At 50.7% G+C, this 19,034-nt stretch overlaps 2 protein-coding genes across 7 annotated transcripts in view; one reads left to right on the top strand and one right to left on the bottom strand.

Annotated features, from left to right (window-relative positions):
- LOC143683585 (calcium release-activated calcium channel protein 1) overlaps positions 1-2,707 on the top strand; it is an 11,836-nt gene extending 9,129 nt beyond the window's left edge. The window contains exon 2 of the mRNA XM_077159770.1: positions 1,533-2,707. Within this exon, the coding sequence (XP_077015885.1) occupies positions 1,533-2,135 (603 nt within the window). The 3' untranslated portion in view covers positions 2,136-2,707. The remainder of the gene's footprint in view (positions 1-1,532) is intronic.
- The window catches only part of MORN3 (MORN repeat containing 3), a 22,883-nt gene extending 3,849 nt beyond the window's left edge, over positions 1-19,034 (bottom strand). The window contains exons 1-6 of one of the 6 annotated variants that reach the window (XM_077159776.1): positions 18,633-19,034; positions 11,096-11,253; positions 9,428-9,587; positions 6,492-6,676; positions 6,209-6,298; positions 5,516-5,887 (exon numbers count right to left, since the gene is read on the bottom strand). In XM_077159776.1, the coding sequence (XP_077015891.1) occupies positions 6,215-6,298; positions 6,492-6,676; positions 9,428-9,587; positions 11,096-11,253; positions 18,633-18,777 (732 nt within the window). In that variant the 5' untranslated portion in view covers positions 18,778-19,034 and the 3' untranslated portion in view covers positions 5,516-5,887; positions 6,209-6,214. Of the gene's footprint in view, positions 1-5,515; positions 5,888-6,208; positions 6,299-6,491; positions 6,677-9,427; positions 9,588-11,095; positions 11,254-18,632 lie in introns of those variants that run through there. The other 5 variants (XM_077159775.1, XM_077159772.1, XM_077159771.1 and 2 more) reach the window with 5 other exon arrangements.

Raw genomic sequence — 19,034 nt, 5'->3', positions numbered from 1 at the left:
GTCAGGGCAGGCCCCACGTTGGCACGGGGCTAGTGGAAAACTCCGGCGCTGGACCTCCCCACACTTAGCCTGGCATCTGCCATGTGAACACTTGATAAACAGGTGCTGTCCTCCCTGGGGATTCTTTCCATCTACACCCACTGCCCCAGGCCCTCCAGGCCTGGCCTCAGCAGGCAGACCCTGGCGGTGTGCCCACCGCCTGCTGCTCCCAGCCCAGATCTGATGAGCTGGCTGCTTCAGATGGGGGCGATTTGCAAGGCCCAGGTGAGAAACAGCGGGTGGCAGTCCTGGAGCATGCCCCCAGTGACCCTGGGTCCTCAGGTCTCCAGGAACTAGAGCAGCTAGTACGTCAGCCCTGGGGCCTGGGGCTCGGAAGGAGACAGCTCCAGGGTGAACTAGCTACCCAGCCCTCCCTGGGGTCCAGCCCACCTGTCCCTGGCTGCTGGCAGCCCGAGTCCTCTCCTCCAGGAAGTCTCCCTTGGTTTCCTTGTCAGTCCCTGCACTGTGTTCTCAGAAAGGGCCTGGGCGAACCTTCACCCCTCCCCCACCCACCCAGCCATGTCACCAGAGCAGGACACAGAAAAGCCTCTGTCTGCCTGGAGTGCAGGGCCATGGGGCTGGGGGGGCTGTTTTTTTGTTGTTTTGTCTCTTAAACTTTTTATTGTGAAATAATTTCAAATGAAGATCATTGGTTTCCTTTCTTGTTTTAAATTGTTATTGTAACATACACAACACAGCATTTCCATTTTAGCCATCTTGATACGTACAGCTTAGTGGCAGTGATTTACATTTACAGTATTGCACCACTATCCGTCACCAAAACCTTTTCAGCACCCAAACAGGAACTACACCCATTAAGCAGTCACTCCCCATTCCATGCCCTGCTCCCCACACCTGGTACCTGTAATCTACTTTCTGTCTCTCTGAATTTGCTTATTCTAGCTATTTTACATAAGCAAAATCATACAATATTTGTCCTTCTGTGTCTGGCTTATTTCACTCATCATGATGTCTTCACGGTTCATCCATGTTGTCATATATATCACGATGTCGTTCCTTTTTACAGCCAACTAATAGTCCAGTGTATGGATAATGGATATACCACATTTTGTCCACCTGTTCATCTGTCGAAGGACACTTGGCTGGCTTCCCCTGGTATTCGTGTTTTAATCCCTGGCTGGGTGATAATACAATAGGAATGGTTACCATTTGGGAAGTGTTTGCTGTGTGACCGTTGCCATTTAAATTCCTGAAATAATCTCAGGAACTGGTGCTGCATTCCTCTTTCACAGAGGCTCAGAGAGGTTGAGCGATTTTTCCAAGGACACACAGCTCGCTAATGAATGGCAGACCTGGGATTCAAGTCCAGGCAGCCTTCTTTCTTCACCAGTACCTCCTGCCGCTTATCATCCCCATTATACCTGTGCGGAAACTGAGACTTCGAGAGGCCAGGGGGCTTGCCCAGGGTCCCAGCTTGGGGGTAATACGAGCTGCCACTCACCTGCCTCCCTCCCGCCCTCTCCCCCCGGCAGGTGGCGATGGTGGAGGTGCAGCTGGATGCCGACCACGACTACCCGCCGGGGCTGCTCATCGCCTTCAGCGCCTGCACCACGGTGCTGGTGGCCGTGCACCTGTTTGCCCTCATGATCAGCACCTGCATCCTGCCCAACATCGAGGCCGTGAGCAACGTGCACAACCTCAACTCGGTCAAGGAGTCGCCTCACGAGCGCATGCATCGCCACATCGAGCTGGCCTGGGCCTTCTCCACCGTCATCGGCACGCTGCTCTTCCTGGCCGAGGTCGTGCTGCTCTGCTGGGTCAAGTTCCTGCCCCTCAAGAAGCAGCCGGGCCAGCTGCGGCCCACCAGCAAGTCCCCCACCGGCGGCGCAGCCCCCAACGGCAGCAGCAGCGGCATCACCCCGGGCCAGGCGGCCGCCATTGCCTCCACCACCATCATGGTTCCCTTTGGCCTGGTGTTCATCGTCTTCGCTGTCCACTTCTACCGCTCGCTGGTCAGCCACAAGACGGACCGACAGTTCCAGGAGCTCAATGAGCTGGCCGAGTTTGCCCGCTTGCAGGACCAGCTGGACCACAGAGGGGACCACCCCCTGACGCCTGGCAGCCACTACGCCTAAGCGTCCCTTTGACCTTCAGGCTCTTCCCCGTGACCTTGTCCTGCTCCAGCCTCAAGGACAGCCTGAGCGGGGGTGGGGCTGGGCTCTCCTTGGGGCTGGGTGGGGGTGCAGAGAGGAGAGGGAAGAGGGTTGGTTGGTTCTTTTTTTAAAAAAAAGAGAAATTGTTGCACTTTTGAAACTTTCCTCTAAGAGAGTAAGCACTTCCTGTCCTTCCAGATCCAGGTTCCCATCTTGGCGGGAGGCGGCAGGGGCTGGAGCAGGGGCAAAAGCTGCCTTCGTCCCTCCTCTCTAGGCAGCACCACCCGCATGCTTCCTGACCTTTCCGTCTCGACCCGCCGCCCTGGTCAGCAGCACGTGTGCGTGTGCGTGTGAACACAATATACTCGCAAGGGGCAGCTCCCCGCTGTGTCTGTGTTTGTTGGCTGTGGGCTGCTTTGTCTTTTTTCCACCCTGGTCCTCAAATCAGGTGAGCCTCTGAGCAAAGTTTTAAAAAAAATGTTTCCATGATGTTATTTTCAGAAATTTCAAACCTCCAGAAAAGCTGCAAGAATAGTAAATGGAGTATACATAGATATATATATATATAGATCTAGTCTTTCTTTGAACCATATGCTTCAGTTGCAGGTATCATGATTCTTTTTTTTTTTAATTTATTTATTTTATTTTTTTACATGGCAGGCACCGGGAATCGAACCTGGGTCCTCTGGCATGGCAGGCGGGCACTCTGCCTGCTGAGCCACAGTGGCCTGCCCTATCATGATTCTTAATACCTAAATACTTCCTCTTAAAAACAAGGTCATTCTCCTAAATACCTACAATATGGTGATCAAGTTCGGGAAGTGTGACATTGATACCATACTAATATTTAATATAACGTATATGTTCAAATTTTCTCCTTATTCCTTAATGTCCTTTCTAGCAACAATCCCTCCAGACCAGGATTGTGCATCGCGTTGTGCCATCAGGCTTCTTGAGCACTACGCATCTGCTCATTTAAGCCTTGCCAAGCCTTTGGGGTGGGTGCTATTATTACTCCCATTTTACAAATGACAGAGTTGATGCCTAAAGTGATTTTAAGTCACTTGCTGGGATTTGAACCAGGGAAGTCTGGCTCAGAACCTAGGCCCACACAAAAACCTTACTTGGATGGGCTGATTCTGGCATTGCTTAAAAAATTAGAAGATCCAGCAGCACTGGCCCACCTTGTAAAGCCAAGTGGTAGTCACCTCATCCCGCGGGCATATGTTCGCCACAATCTCCACCACTCCCTCCTGTCTCACTCCAGCCAGCATCACTTACATTATTTGCCTGGCTTGCCTTGTCTCTCGAGACCTCTGACTGCTCCAGCAACCCAGTATGTAAATTGGCTCTATGAAAGCAGGATGCCCTGGCTGAAGTGAAACTTGGTTGCTTCATCAACAGGCCTGACATCTGTCTCTTCCATCATTGCTCCCTGGTGTACTCCCACAGCACCCCAAGACTAGAGGAACACAGTTCGGAAAGTGTGACCTTAAAAGCTCTTGTCCTTTATCCTGCTGCAGCTTTTCACCTCCACCCTGCATCACACAACACCCTGAATGAGCCCCTGATGGGTGGATGGGGCTGGTGAGACTGGGCAGGGGCCCCTGTATGAAGCACACACCCCCCCCCCCGGTCCCCACAGATAACCTACAGAGATCCAAGGTCCAGCTGGAATAATTGCTGGGCTGTGGCCCTGTAGTCCTAGGTTCTGTCCTCTTCGCTAAACTTGTCTGAACTTAGCAATTACCCGATCGACTTGTAAAAAAGGCAGGTTTCCAAACCCTTCCACTGGAGAGTTCTGATTTGCATGGATGTGGTGTGTCCCTGGAAACTTTCTAACAAGCCCCTCAGCTACTCTTCACGCCTAAGCTACTGACAGAAACACTGCTGGTTAAGAACACAGTCTCTAATGTCAGTTTTATTACATTTCTTGCCAGTAATACATTAATGTGATTCCAAATACAATAGTGAAAACATGCTCTCCCTCTCCTGTTCACCACTCCCCAGAGAAAACCTTCATTACGGGTTTCCGTGTTACCAGTATATTGTTTTATACATAAGCAATGCAACCCCACGCCCACACACTTTTTTCTTTACAATGGTGTCCTCCTATACACACTGCAGATGATACCCCAAGTTTGGTTACGGGCACTTTCTAACTAGTGACTTGTGAACTTCCCTGACCTTCAGTTTCCTCCTCTGAAATGATGCAAATAATAGCAAGACACCTCACAGGTTGTTGGGATCACAGAAAAGGAGACATTCGAAGCTCTAAGAACAGTATTGGCAGTTGCTGTTATTTCCAAGTCTTAGGGTGACCAGGCTTACCCTCAGTAATGTCAGCCAGCATTATTGAACCTTTACTACCTGCAGGCACTTTGTGAGGGCTTTGTAAGCATTGCCGAATTTCAGGGTTTCTCAACCACAGCACTATGGATGTTGGGGGCTGGATGGTTCTTTGTTGTGGGGGGCTGTCCTGGATACTGTAGTGAGTTTAGCAGCATCCCTGGCCTCTACCCACTAGCAACCCCCCTCACTAGGTGTGAAGACCAGAAATACCTTGACAATGACAAGTATTCCCTGGGAGGGAGGCAACATCACCCCTGGTTAAGTATCCCTAACTTATTTCATCCTCACAGTACCAGGTGCTAAATACTGTTGTCCCATGTCACAGGTGAGGAATCCTAGAGAACAGGGAGGTCTGGTGACATTCCCAAGGATGCACAGTGGCTAAACCACAAATGGGATTCACAGGCAGGCAGTCTGAGTCCTGAGCTCACGTTTTATCCATTTTGCAGGAATCCCTCTTATCTCGCAGGAATGTGGTCTAGATTAGACGCAAAGCTCTTCCTGGCTCCCTTTCAATCGATACATGTTATTCATCATTATTACATCTCATCATCCAATCCTTAAAACACCCCAGGAGGTATGAGTCCCGTTTTACAGACAAGGCAACTGAGGTCACCTGCTTAGGCAACCACAGCTAAGGAGGGGGCTCTTGGCTTCCAGTCCATATTTGAATCCCTCAGGGGAACTTAAAAAAAATAAAAACAGACCCCATCCCCAATGTAAAAAATTGGGTCTGGGACCTGGGTGTCCATTATTTTTCAAAGCTCCCTGGGAATTCCCAGCTTGCAAGCACCTGAGTTATAAACCAAGGAGTGAGTCAGGTTTGAATCGCAAATCTCACTGGCCAATTGGCCCGAAGCAGGCTCTTCCCTCTCCTGGGGTACCCAGAGGAGTGAGATGTGGAGGCACCCCCAAGGTGGATGCACTGGCCCAGAGGGTGCCCCTCCCTCTTTACCTGAAGTGCCTCCCAATCTCCCCCCAACCCCAGCCTCGCTCTGCAGGCCCAGGGCTCACGACCACCAGGTTCTCCTTTATTCTGCACGCAGGAGGGGTGTTATAGGATGGACTGGGGTAGAGGGGCGCCACACCAGGCGGGTGAGCCCGGCCTCCCAGGGACAAAAAAAAGAAAGGTGCTGGGAGGAGTGAGGGACCCTCAAAGGGTGCCAGGGGAGTGCCCCGAAACACCACTGGCTCCTCCAGAGTGCGCAGCACCGGTCTGAGCAGTTGGATGTCACGTGCTTGGACTTCTCCTGCAGGACTGAAGAGGATGCTGCAAAGGCTGGCAGCCTCTCTGCCGGGGTGAGGGAGTGGCACAGAGCTGGCAGCGGCAAAGTGCTGTGCCAGTGCCCTTCCTCGTTCCCTCACACCCACCGCGGGCTCTGCTGCACAGATGGACAAACGGAGGCCCAGTGCATGGGCACAAGCAGCCCGCCTGCCTCCTCACCAGGGGCTCATCCCAGCAAACTTGGAGTGCAAATGGGAGCACCTGGGCCAGACTGGGATGAACTGGCCTTCAGTGGAACGGGTTTTGAAGGGGAGGAGCCAGAGGGACCGGATGGATGGCAGGAGGCAGGAAGCCCACTGTCTCTGGTCCCGCCCTAGAACCCCTTGGCCATAGGAGACCCCAAGAGACCTGAGGTGGTTCCGGGCCCCAAGCGGCCTCAGCCACATGGGGTGGGGGGGACAGGTGTGGCCCTCCTCACCTGGCTTCAGTCTTCCCCTTCCTCCTTAGTCCCCTTCTTGAGCATGGCCAAGGCTTCGGCCAGCACACCATCGGGGTCCACAATTTTGACCTAGAGGAAGCAGTGAGGGGTTGGTTTGGGGAGCAAGGCCCAGGGCTGCCAGCCTCACTGTGGATGCCCGGACTGGAAACAAAGCCTGCTTGTCTGTTCCTGTGCTGGCCTGGGTGTGGCCGGGGTGCTGGTTTCTGTCTGTCCCTGGGTGTGGCCGCAGGGCCCTGGCGAGGGCGGGAGGAGGGCTGCCCACCTGAGGAATGGGGAACTGAGTGGGCGCAGGGGCCTCGTCACGGCCGAAGTCGATCATGGTGCCGCACTTGGCCACGTCGTCCACCCAGAAGCCTTCAAACAGATGACCGCGGTCCAGGTGGAAGAAACGCCCGGACCCGTTCTTCATGCCTCTCTGCCAATAGCCCTCATAGCGGTTCCCGTTCTCTGGGACAAAGGACAGGCAAGCGGGGGTGCTGGACTTTCCACCACACTTGGGCTGGAGGCTGCATCATGCCCAGGCTAGACCTTCTGGCACTCTCAGGCTAGACCCTCCACCCTGCCCACCAGAAAGCCAGAAGGACGCGAAACTAGGCGAACCGCAAGCAGCTGTGCTGGACGGGGTGGGATTGGAGGATGACAGCCTGATAAATGTTAGGGACCTGCAGTGGCAGTGACTTTCGGAATCAGAGTTATTTCAAGTCATGCCTCCACCACTTACCTGAGCTTGGGTAAGCAGCTCTTTTAGCATCAACTTTCCTATCTTTAAAAACTAGAGCTAATAATAAGAACAGGCAATATCTTTTTCAGCACTTACTCTGTGTGGCTCCTGACCTCACTTAATTCTCAGAAAAACAGTTCTGTGAAGTATTACGGACTCCACTTTACAGATGGGATCTTGCAAGGCTCAGGTTTTAAACTGACTTGCTCAAGGTCCCAAAGCTGGGAAGTGGCAGAGGGCAGATATGAAGTCAAGGCCTGTCCATCCCTTGAGCTCTTCATCAGTGGTCAAGTCCACATCTCATTTGATGGTGGTAGTGGAAATAATAATAATAATAATTATAAAGCCCACACTTCTGGTCCCTTGGCCTTTTTGTCTCCTTTCCTCATTTGCAAAGTGGGGATAACAGTAGCAACTACCACACAGAGTTGTAAAGATGAAATGAGCTGGTCCACAGAAGGAAACCATAAAGGATATGCTCCATATCAGGAGTCAGCAAAGGTTTTCTGAACAGGGCCAGATAGTATTTTCAGCTTTGCAGGCCAGACAGTCTCTTGCAACTGCTCATCTGCCATTGTAGGAAAGCAGCCAGAGACGATGTATAAATGAATGGCCATGGCTCAGTGCCAATAAAACTTTATTTACAAAAACAGGTGTTGGGCTGGATTTGGCCCAAGGGCCTCAGTGTGCAGACCACGGGCTCCTCTCTATAGGGAGCCAGGAATATCATCCTTGAGCACCGTCCTAAGCACTTCACAAATGTAAACTCATTTAACCTTCACAATAATTCTTTGAGGCAAGTTTTATTTTTATCCTTCCTTTCCAGATGAGAAAGCAAAGCACAGTGTTTAAGCAGATTGCTGGAGGTCACAGCAGGTGAGAGCTCAAGCCAGGATTTGAACCCAGGCAGGGTAGCTCCAGAGTCCAGGCCACTGGAAATGAGGCGCTTAAAGCTCTTAGCGCAGTGCTGGGCTGCGACAGGCAGGGAGCTGGGGTGCAGGGGAAGGAAGCCACCTGCTCTCTGGAACCGCAAAGGGATCGTCAGAATATCCAGATGTATATGGCAAGGGCTAAGTGCCAAAGTGATAGGTAAGTTTCCTCCTTGTTCAAGGTGGGGTGGAATAAAGTATTTTAAGCCCTTGCTTTTAAGAGAGAGAGAGAAAGTGGCTGGCCTAACCCCTCCCCAGCTGCCCCATTGTCTCAGCTCTGCTGAGTGTCACTGGAAGTTGGAATCTGGAATTCTGTTTCCTCACAAGAACACCCACTTGGTGTTCTGGGAAACTTGGAACAAAACAGGCAAGGCGCCCTCCCCCTTTTGCAGCTTGCAGGCAGGAGAGATGATGAAACTAGCTCTACAGAGAGCCTATCGTGTGCCAGGGCCTGTTCCAAGCACTTTATAGACTCACTCACTGAAACCCACCACAGCCTATGAAGTGGGTACAATAGTTATTCCCACTTGACAGGTGAGAAAACCGAGGCACAGAGAGGTGATGCAATTTGCATAAAATTATCCACCCATGCTAGGAAGGAAGGAAAAGCAGGTGCTGAGAAAGCTGGAGTGTACAGGGAAGGCCTCCCAGAGGAGGGGACAATGCAAAGATCTGGGGGAAAGCATTCCAGGCAGAGGGAACAGCAGTGCCAGGGCCCTGAGGCAGAAATTGTGGGAGGCACTGAAAGGAAGTTAGTGTGGCAGAAACCAAGGGAGTACAGGGAAGGGAGGAGGGAGGTGAGGCTGGAGGGTGAATAGGGCCAGGTGAGACTGGACCCCAGAGCCCATCCTGAGGGTTTTGAACACATCCTGCGGCCACAGGGAGCTATGGAAGGGTTGCAAGCAGGGCAGCGATGGGGTCTACCGCGTGTTAGGAAAGGCTTTCTCTGGTTGCCACGTAGACTGTGGACTAAGTCCTGACACCCACTCGAGCTTCTCATTTGCTGTTCCCCCATGCCTCAGCACGCTCTCCTCTAGCTCAGCACGTAAGCTGCTCCTTCTCTTCCTGAGGTCTCGGTTAAAATGGCAGCCCCTGAGGGAAGTATCCCCTGACCATAAAATCATTCTCCAACACATCTTCCTGTTTCCCCTTCTTCTGAGCACTTTCGACTCCACGACCAACAGACCGTGACCTTGAGCAAGTGACTTAACCTCTCTGTGCCTCCATACTTTCATAAAGTGAGGATGGTAACAGCACCCATTTTGTAGGGTTGTTATGAGAATTAAATGAGCTCAGCACCGTGTAAGCCTAGGCTATTACTATTATAACCACAAGAAATGGTTCTTATTGATGTGCTTATGGATAGGCTCCCCTATTGGAGTAAAAGCTCCCTGAAGGCCAAGGTCTGGTCCTCTTGCTCCCCTCATCCCGGGGTGATTCGGAGCCAGGCTTCGTGGGGGCGTGGCCGACGCCCAGCAGGGCCCGGACTTGAGGAGGCGGGGCTTGGGTTGTGGGCGTGGCCAGAACCCTTGTGGGCGGGGCACTCACTCAGGCGCAGCATGCCCTCCCCGTGGTGCTTGTCCTTCAGCCACTGGCCCTCGTAGATGTCGCCGTCGCGGTAGTACATGCGGCCCCACCCGCTGCGCTGGTTGCCACACCACTCGCCCTCATAATACTCCTGGGGTCCGTAAAACTGGATCCCATAGCCCTGGAAGCACGAAGGCGCCCCTGGTCACGGCTCTCCACCCCCTCCTCCAGGACAGTCCCACGAGCTTCCCAGGCACCCAAGCCACACACCTGGCTCTTCCCGGCCCCCTCCCTCCTTCAGCCCGATGTCCGGGCCGATGGTTTGAAAAACCTCTCCGGGCAGCCCATTTCCCCCCTATCCCTCCGCCACCGCCCTCCCGGCGCGCCCCCGGGAGTCACTTCTCCCCGCCTCCACCCCCGTCCGGTCCTCCCGCATCTGTCCCGCACACGGCAGCCAGAAGGATCTGATCATGGGGCCCCAGACTCTGATCCTGACTTTATTAAGAGTCTCAGAGTCCCCTCAGAGTCAGATAAAACGCTGGAGAGAGGAAAGAACATAAACTGAGTCCAGTCACAGGGATTCACGAGCTCCCTGCAGAGCACACCCAAGGGGGCTGGATAAAGCAGCCCCAGCCTACTACTCAAAATCCCCACCCCCCACCCCAACGGTGGCCCTCAAGCCCTCCCTCACCCCTGTCCCCACCCCCAGCCCAGTCACCCCAGTTGCCAAGCACACGCTGCTGCTTGACATTTTCTTCTCTCTGCTGCTTCAGCCTCCAATTCCTTCCACTCTCTTTCTCCCTACTTTATGGCATTACCTCCTACAGGAAGCCTGCCTGGAATTCTCTAGGCCTTCCCCTGGGTCATTGAGCCCTCCCTCTGGGCTTCCTGTGAAAAGCTCTAGCGTTACACCATATGATAAGTAGATTGCGTTATTTGGGGACCTCTTCTCCTCACTGAGCAATAAATAATCTGAGAGCAGAGATCCTGAGGTCCTGGACTGTGCCACGTATGTGACCTCAAGCCAAACACTTCACCTCTTCTGAGCTAGTTTCCACATCCGTAAAATGGGAATGGTAATAATAAATACTTATTTTGCTGAGAGTTAGGTGAAGTACTATCTATCACGCTCCAGGCTCACGGCAGAAATTACTCAATAGCAGTACTACTACTCTCCTCCGTCTTCCTGGCAGGTAGCGGGGTTCCTGCAAGGTGGTGGGAGGAGCTGAGTGTGGGGGTTATGGGGTGAAGACCCTTCTCTGGCTCCTTGGACTTCTCCAGGCCCTCTTGCCCTACAGCCAAGACTGTGGCCTCTGCTTTTTGCTCTCACTTTTCCTATCCCAGAACCTTGCCCCCCCACTCCCCACTTTTATTCAGGCCCAAAAATAGAAGGGGAATTCTCAGAAAGGGAGTCCCAGGGAAAAGAAAGCCAGGAAATGAGTAGGGAAGAGGGTGGGGGAGCCTTCACCCCACCACAGCCAGGCTGGCTGCTGGTAGCCACAGGGTTTCAACGGCTCCTCCCGGGTCCCTTCTCCTCTGGCTTCCTGTTTCCTGGGTTTTGTTCTAAGAAGCCTTGGCATTGCCCCCACCCCTTCCTTCTCCCACCCACCTCCCCACTACACACACACACACAGAGTGCATGCAGCCCAGCTCCAGCTCCTGCCCCAAGACCTGAAGGGAAGCACTCACCGATTTCTTATCGCTTTTCCACCAGCCTGAGTACACTCTCCTGGACTTGCCTGTCTCTCGGTCAGTAAGGCTGAGGGTGCCATAGCCGTCGCGTTTCCCAAACTTCCAGTCCCCCTCATAGATGGCGGCTTTCTCCTTCCAGATCTGCGTTCCTTTTCCTACAGACACCGATGGACCAGCTCTGCGGACAAGGCCGTGGGGCTGGGAGGGAAGCTGCCCTGGCCTCAGGAGGGCCCAAGTCTGGGTGCTTCTCGAGGGCTGCAGCAGGGTCTGTGCCTCATCTTTAGACCATTGGCACCCAGTAAAACCCTGAGAAGGTTCCATTTTTACAAGCAGCAATTCCCCAGGCCTTTGCTCTGAAGCCAGACCGATACAGCAAACCCCACAGAAATGTGCGTTTCAGCTTTGACTCTTAATAATGCTGCATGGATACCCTAGATGACCCGGAGGATCAAGAAAAATGTTCTGGGTGTTTCTTCAGTTCCCATGAACACAGATGAAGACCCGTCTCCTCTGACTCCTGCTCCTCTCCCTCCCCCACCGGCACCCCCACCTCCTGAACTCCCTCCAATCATACCAGGGTCCTTGCTGTTCCTGGAACCACCCAAATGTGTTTCAGCTCCTTTGGCCCTGCTCTTTCCTTGGCCGAGGAACTCTTCTCCCAAATATCCAGGAGGCTCACTCCCTACCCCCTCCAGGTTTTAACTTAAGTCTCATTTTCTCAATGAAGCCTCCCTTGGGCACCCCATTTTAAATCACAAGCTTCCCCTGTCCCCTTACCCTGCTGTTTCTTTCCACAGCACTTATGAGCTCCTAACTTAATAGATAATTCACTTACTTATTGTTTACCGTCTATTTTTCTCTCTTCCATGAGAATGGCAGCTCCACAAGTGCACAGAATTTTGCCTATTTTTGTTTACTACTCTATTCCCAGCATAGGCAGGTCACATAAGTGGACAATATTTGTTGAACAAAGAAATATGATCAACAAAGGGATGAATAAAATATGTGTTGAGTGTCTATATGGGCCATGTCTATCTCAGTCCTTGGGAACCCAGGAACAAATCCGACATTGTCTTCTTGAGCTTTGTAGCCTGGGACAAGAAACTTCTGGGCCTCTCTGGACCTCAGTTTCCTCATCTGTAACACAGGGATAACACATGACCTATCTCATGGGGTTGTTCTGAGCACTAAATTAATATATGCAGAGCACTTAGACTAGTAATTGCCAATAGGAAACATGATATTGAGACTTTATTATTTTTGCTCCTGAACCCACAGTCTGGCAGGAGCCAGACAAACTGGAGAGGATGTGGGTTGTTTGTTCCGTGCGGACTCCCCTTCTCCTCCTTCTGGCAACAGCCACCCAGTTTCCTTTGTTTTTTCCTCTTTACCTGATGTTTGGGCGGGGCCGATGCCTGCCAATCAACAAGTCCTATCAGCTCAGGCCACTGAGATTGGTTCGGTAAAAGACATGTGACCCAAGTTGTCCAGGAGCTGGATCTCAGTTCTTTCACAGCAGCTATTGGGACAGAGGGGTCCTCTTTCTGGTGCTGAAGCTGGGGATGTAACAACCTCCTGCGGGGCCCCGGTGGGAGGAGACTGACCCCAGGATGGAGTCAACCGAGAGCAAAACCAAGAGGAGAGATGAAGGGAGAAGCCATGCAGTGTGATTCCAAAGCCTGTGCTCTGACATGAATGAATGAATGAATGAGCAAGCAAGCAAGCGGTGAGATCATTTCTGCATCCAGCAGTCCTCAACTCCTGTGACCTCTTTGGCAGGTGGCCATTCCTTCCCCCTTCCCCCTTAATAAACAAACGTAGATCAAGAGATGTTAGCAGGCCCCAGAGATGGGAATGGCCAAAGTCCTCCAGCTCCCTGATCATGGTGCCTAAAGCTTTGACCTTTTCACAAAAGGCAGTCAGGAGGCAGGACAGTCAAGGCTCAGGTGTACTCCAGGGGCTGGGGCATGGAGAAGTAGGTCCAAGATTTCTAACTGCTAGAAGTTTTCTTCTGGCTATGGAGATTGCCCTCAGAAGAGTTATCTTCCTCCCCATGGTAGGGGCTGGGTGTCAAGGGTTGGGCCACTACTGTTGCTAGCAACTTCCACCTTGCCTGCCTGCAACAGACCCCAGCCAGGACCACAGAGGAGGGCATGTGACCCTGGCTGGGCCAATCAGAGCCCTTCCCTAGGATTTTAAAAAACTAGAGCTGGTGAGGATGCGAAGAAATTGGAACCCTTATACATTGAGGGTTGCTGTGGAAGACAGTTGGTGGTGCCTCAAAATATTAAATGTAGAATTACTATATGACCCAATAATTCCATTCCTAGGTATAAATCCAAAAGAATTGAAAGCGTATGTCCATGCAAGCAATTGTAAATGATTTTCATAGCAGCATATTCACAATAGCCAAAAAGTGGAAATAGCCCAAATGTCCATCAACAGTTGAATGGATAAACAAAAGATGACATAGGTATATATGAAAAATTATTCCATCATTAAAAAAATGATGAACTAACATTAATGAATGAACTTGGATAATTTCATTTAAGAACAGAGGTCATCAGGAGATAGAAATAGAGTAGATATTGGGTAATCGGAACTGAAGGGACACAGATTGTGCAACAGGACTGATTGTAAAAATTCAAAAATGGATAGCACAATACTACCTAACTGTAATACAATAATGCTAGAACACTGAATGAAGTCTGAATGTGAGAATGATAGAGGGAGAAGCCTGGGGGCACAAATGAAGTCCGAAGGAAAGACACACGATAAAGACTGAGATAGTATAATCTAGGAATGCCTAGAGTGTATAATGATAGTAACTAAATGTACAAATTTAAAAATGTTTTGCATGAGGAAGAACAAAGGAATGTCAATAATGCAGGGTGTTGAAAATAGATGGTAATTAATATTTTAAAACTTTAACTTATGTGTGAGACTAAAGCAAAAAATATTTATTTGGTACAAAATTTATATTTTGACTAGTGCATTTCCTAATATAACTTAAGTTATCCTAGAATGAGCTGGGATTCAGCATCAGGGGATTGAGAAAACCTTCTCGACCGAAAGGGGGAAGAGTGAAATGAGACAAAATATGTAACTTAAGTGGACAGCTTAATTGAACACCATGAGTACATGGAACCTTGAGTAGGGCATGAGATTTTGTAGGTTTGTCCAGAGTGATGCCTCGATAAATCCCAGAGTGATTTGAACAGTGAATAAAAAAGTATTTGCAAAGTCCCCTTGGGGGAATGGTGAGAAAGGGGAAAATTCAACTTTCCCAAGTGGAGGATTCTTGATATTCTCACAAACAGTGGGGACAATCAAAGCAATAGGCTGAGCCCCCAATCTTGTGGTTTGTTCATATGAAATTTAACCCCACAAAGAATTGGCTAAGCCTACCTAAAATTAGCTAAAAGACACCCCCAAGAGAACCTGTTTTGTTGCTCAGACATGGCCTCTCTCTCTCAGCCAACACAAGCAAACTCACTGCCCTCCCCCTCTCTATGTGGGACATGACTCCCTGGGGTGTGGACCTTCCTAGCAACGTGGGACAGAAATCCTAGAATGAGCTGGGAGTCAGCATCAGGAGATTGAGAAAGCCTTCTTGACTGAAAGGGGGAAGAGTGAAAATGAAACAAAATAAAGTGTCAATGGCTGAGAGATTCCAAACAGAGTTGAGAGGTTATCCTGGAGGTTATTCTTACGCATTATAAATAGATATCACCTTTTTAGTTAAGGTGTAATGGAGAGGCTGGAGGGAACTGCCTGAAAATGTAGAGCTGTGTTCCAGTAGCCATGTTTCTTGAAGATGATTGTATAATGATAAAGCTTTCACAGTGTGACTGTGATTGTGAAAACCTTCTGTCTGATGCTCCTTTTATCTACCTTATGGACAGATGAGTAAAACATATGGTTTAAAAATAAACAAATAATAGGTAGAACAAATGTTAAAATAAATTTAGTAGATTGAAATGCTAGTGATCAATGTAAGGAAGGAGTAAGGGGTATGGTATGTATGAATTTTTTTCTGTTTTATTTTTTTTCTGAATTGATGCAAATGTTCTAACAAATGATCATAATGATGATATACAACTATGTGATGAAAAAAGAATGTTCATATTGTATGTTAATTAGTTTTATTAATAAAAAATTTTTTTAAATAGAAAAAAAAATGAGACACTCACACATGCTACCTTGGTGAACCTTGAAAACATGATGCTGGGTGAAAGAAGCCAGACACAAAACGACAGATACTATATGATTCCATCATATGAAACAGAAAGTAGATTAGTGGTTGCCAGGGGCTGGAAGGAAGGAGGAATTGGGACTGAGTTGGGGTTTCTTTATGGGGTGATGGATATATCCTGGAAGTACATAGGGTGATGGTTAGACAGCATACTGACTATATCAAAAACTTAAAATGGCAAACTTCATATTGTGTGACTCATATCTCAATTTAAAAAACAACTCCGGCACTGAAGTGGCCTCCTCCATGCTGTTTATGATTTGTTAGCAGTGACATATCCATCATGCATGTGTGCGTGCAGCAAGAAAGAAAAAGCCACCCAGAGAAAAGCCAAAACAAGATTGAGAAATAGTCCTGCAAGTCTTGTCAGAGGTTGGTTTCATCCCTGCCTTTTGAGTCATTTGCTTTATGAGCAGCATGTTGCCTGGAATTGCTGAAGCTATCATCTCTCACTCTGCTCGCACTCCCCACTCCATCCAACAGCAGAGTACCCTTTAGAACACAAGTCAGACCATGTTGTTCCTGTGGTCCCCATATCTCTCCAAGTGGAATCCAACAACCTCATAGTGGCCTCCAAGACCCTACACGATCTGACACCCTGGCCTGCCCCCGTATGTCTCTGATCTTCAGCCCTTCCTCACTCAGTTCCAGCCACACTGGCCTCCTTACAGTTCCTTGAATGCACCAGGTCTGTTCCCTCTACCTGGATTGCTTGTCCCTGCAAATGTCCACTCGACTAATTCTCTCATCTCAAACCGTTGCAGAGAACTCACCTTCTCACTAAGGTGTAAGTATTCTTTTTTAATTCTGCAAACCCTGGAGCCTAGTACCCTGTTCAATTTTTTCTGTTTTCCACATGCTTACTCCGGCTCACAGACTATTTGACTTTCTTATTTATGTTTATTGTTTGCTGCCTGTCTAGCCCTGCTAGATTGTGAGCTTCCCGAGGGCAGGCATCTTTGTCTGCTGTAGTCCCTGGTACATAGTAGGGACTCAATAAATACTTGTGACGTCAGTTCGAATTGGGTCACTGCTAACTCATGGGGACTCACCATTCATTCAACACGTATTTGGTGCAGCCCTGTGTGTGTAAGGAATGGTGAGCAGATATGGTGGTGAGTAAGCAGGACCCCTACCTGCTTATCTTGGGGGTCAGGGCAGAACTCATGAGGACCATGAGGCCCCTATGGTTGGCCCTCCCTATCGCCTCTCATTTACTCTGCTCCACCCATACTGGCTTCCAGTCTGTTCCTTGAACAGAGGCCACACTCCCTCTTATCCCAGAGCACCCCTCCACTCCGACCCCGCTCTCTAGAAGCCAGCCCCTTCTGCCTGGATAACTCATCCTCCCTTGTCCGGGCTCCTCTCCAACGTCTCCTCCCCGACTGCCTGTTCTGTGTCCTCAGGGCCCCCTTCACGTCTCCTCTTTGACTCTCCCGAAGCCACCAGGTTGAGCCCATCTCCTCATCTATCAAATGAGAATGTTAGCTATTTTGCAGGGTCTCTGAGTAACTGGAAACTCCTTGAGGGGTGGGATTAGGCCAGGAGCCCAGCACAGGGCCGGGCATGGAAGAGGAGAGCAATATGTATCCACGGCGGGGGATGAAGGAGCAGTCGAGGAGCCACCTGGCCTGCCCCTCCTCACTCTGTGCGACCACTCTCTTAATTGCATCCAATCTGCTCATAACCACAGCGGGCAACTTCAGCTCGGTCAAAAGGTTTGCCAAGGCGCTGGGCTTTCCACAGGGCCTCTGCCTCCAGGATATGCAGGGAAGTGGGACTCCCAGAGAAGGACTCACCTGTCAGAGGGCCGTGTCAGCCCAACCTTCATCTCACAGATGGGAAAATCGAGATCCAGGGAATAGAAAATGACCTACCCAGAGTCACACCGACTCAAGCTGGAGCTGTGCTCAGAACCTCTGTTTTCTTTCTCTCTCTTTTTTTTAGATTGTTCTGCAATACGTTTATTAAAAGGCTTTGTCAAAATGCACAGCCCTTTCATGAAGTCTTATGAGAAGAGGGAGGTGGAATTAGATGAGGCTGGGACAAAGGATCAATTGTCTGTTCCAAGAGCACAGGTTGAGCAGGTCCGTGGTGACATTCGTTTACACGATAGATTTGAAGCTGAAAGTCCTGTCACGGGAAAAGTGTTTGCATTTCCCACACAAGCCCTGATGGTGGGGCCTTTTAGGGTCCACGTGGGGAAATTTACTGGGCCTCAGGGCTCTAATAGGCCCTATGGGCTAGCCCAGGGCTCCATCCACCCCACAGGCTGCCCACACTCAGGAATCTTTAACGACACACAGAGCTCAGAGCAGCTGCTCAAAGCTTCACCTTGAAGTAAATGCTGAGGGTGGGTTATGTCAAACATTGCAGGCTGCCAGGCTCGGCCCAAGAACATTCCAGAAGTTCCCCTTCTGCACACATCCTGGCCTACGTACGCACTTGACAGACGTCATCTCTTATTCTTACAAAGAGGCACTGTCCCATTTTACAGATGGGAAAACTGAGGCTCAGCATGGCAGCGTGACTAACCCAGGCTTATGGACTCCAACGTACTTAACCCAGCAAGACCTGAGCCAGGAGTGGTTAAGAGCATGGACTCTGGAACCACAAATCCTGAGTGAAAGTCCGCTGAGCTTCCAGAACATTATTTTGTCCAAACTAAAGTTTTAAAAAAGCTCTCTAGCTTCCTACCCTCCTCCCCCTCCCACCCCACCCCTGCCCCGGGGTTTAGTTTGTATCACAAGGACCCCCTGGCCCTCGTTGGCCAGAAACTGAACCCAGTCCATTTGGTCAAGTTGGGGCCCGGCTACTTTGGGGAGAACTCTGTCGCCCCCTGATGGGCAGACATCACACTCAGCCCCACTTCGGAGCCTTGGCTGAATTTGAAGACCAGAATCCCAGTTGCAAGAAGTTTCTGGAGAGCAACTGCCTCCTCCTGCTGCTAACAGGCCCCAAGCTGAGCTCAGAGGGAAGGGACTGAGCCTAAGTCCCCAGAGCCCCAGCTGCAGACTGATGTCCCAGGACCCCTCTATCCCCTGCTGGCCTCCAGCGACCCTCACTCCGTCTAAGTAAGTGTGAGTTTTGTTCCGGGAACCCCAGCATGTGGAGTTCCCCAGCAGATTGGGGCCAGCGCCCACCTCTTGGGGGAGCCTCGGGACCCATGTCATGCTCCCAGGGAAGGGAGCTGCAAACGCTGTTTTCTGGTTCCCTGTGACCCCCAAAGCCCAGAGCCCACACTGGCCACTAGGACGCTGCGGGGGCCCCCCCACTCACCATGCTTCAGGTTGTCTTTCCACTCTCCCACATAGCAGTCCCCATGGACAGTGTAGACCTGGTGTCTCAGTCCGTTCTTCAGGGCCTTCCGGTCCCATTCCTTCCACAGGGGATCCGACTTCTGGGGACACTTGACCATAGGCATGTTGACCAATCCTACAGGGCCAGAGGGTGCTGGCAAGGGGTTAGTGACATCAGAGGCCCGGGGCGTCCTGCGCAGTATCCAGAATCCTGGGGCTTCTCAGGGGAGGCACCTATCTGAGCTCAACCAGGTGAATCATGTGTGTTCCGAGTCCCCAGGGCAGATGAGCAGCCCTTGGTGGGGACCCTTTTTTTTGCTGGACTGACCCTCGGCTGCCTCTCCTGGGGCGGGGTCTGATGGCACAATCACCTGGCAGCCCA

The sequence above is a fragment of the Tamandua tetradactyla genome, chromosome 5, assembly GCF_023851605.1.
Source record: "Tamandua tetradactyla isolate mTamTet1 chromosome 5, mTamTet1.pri, whole genome shotgun sequence".
NCBI classification, from domain to species: Eukaryota; Metazoa; Chordata; class Mammalia; order Pilosa; family Myrmecophagidae; genus Tamandua; species Tamandua tetradactyla.
Note: the sequence above shows the minus strand (reverse complement) of the source record. Positions and strands in the feature narration are given on the sequence as shown.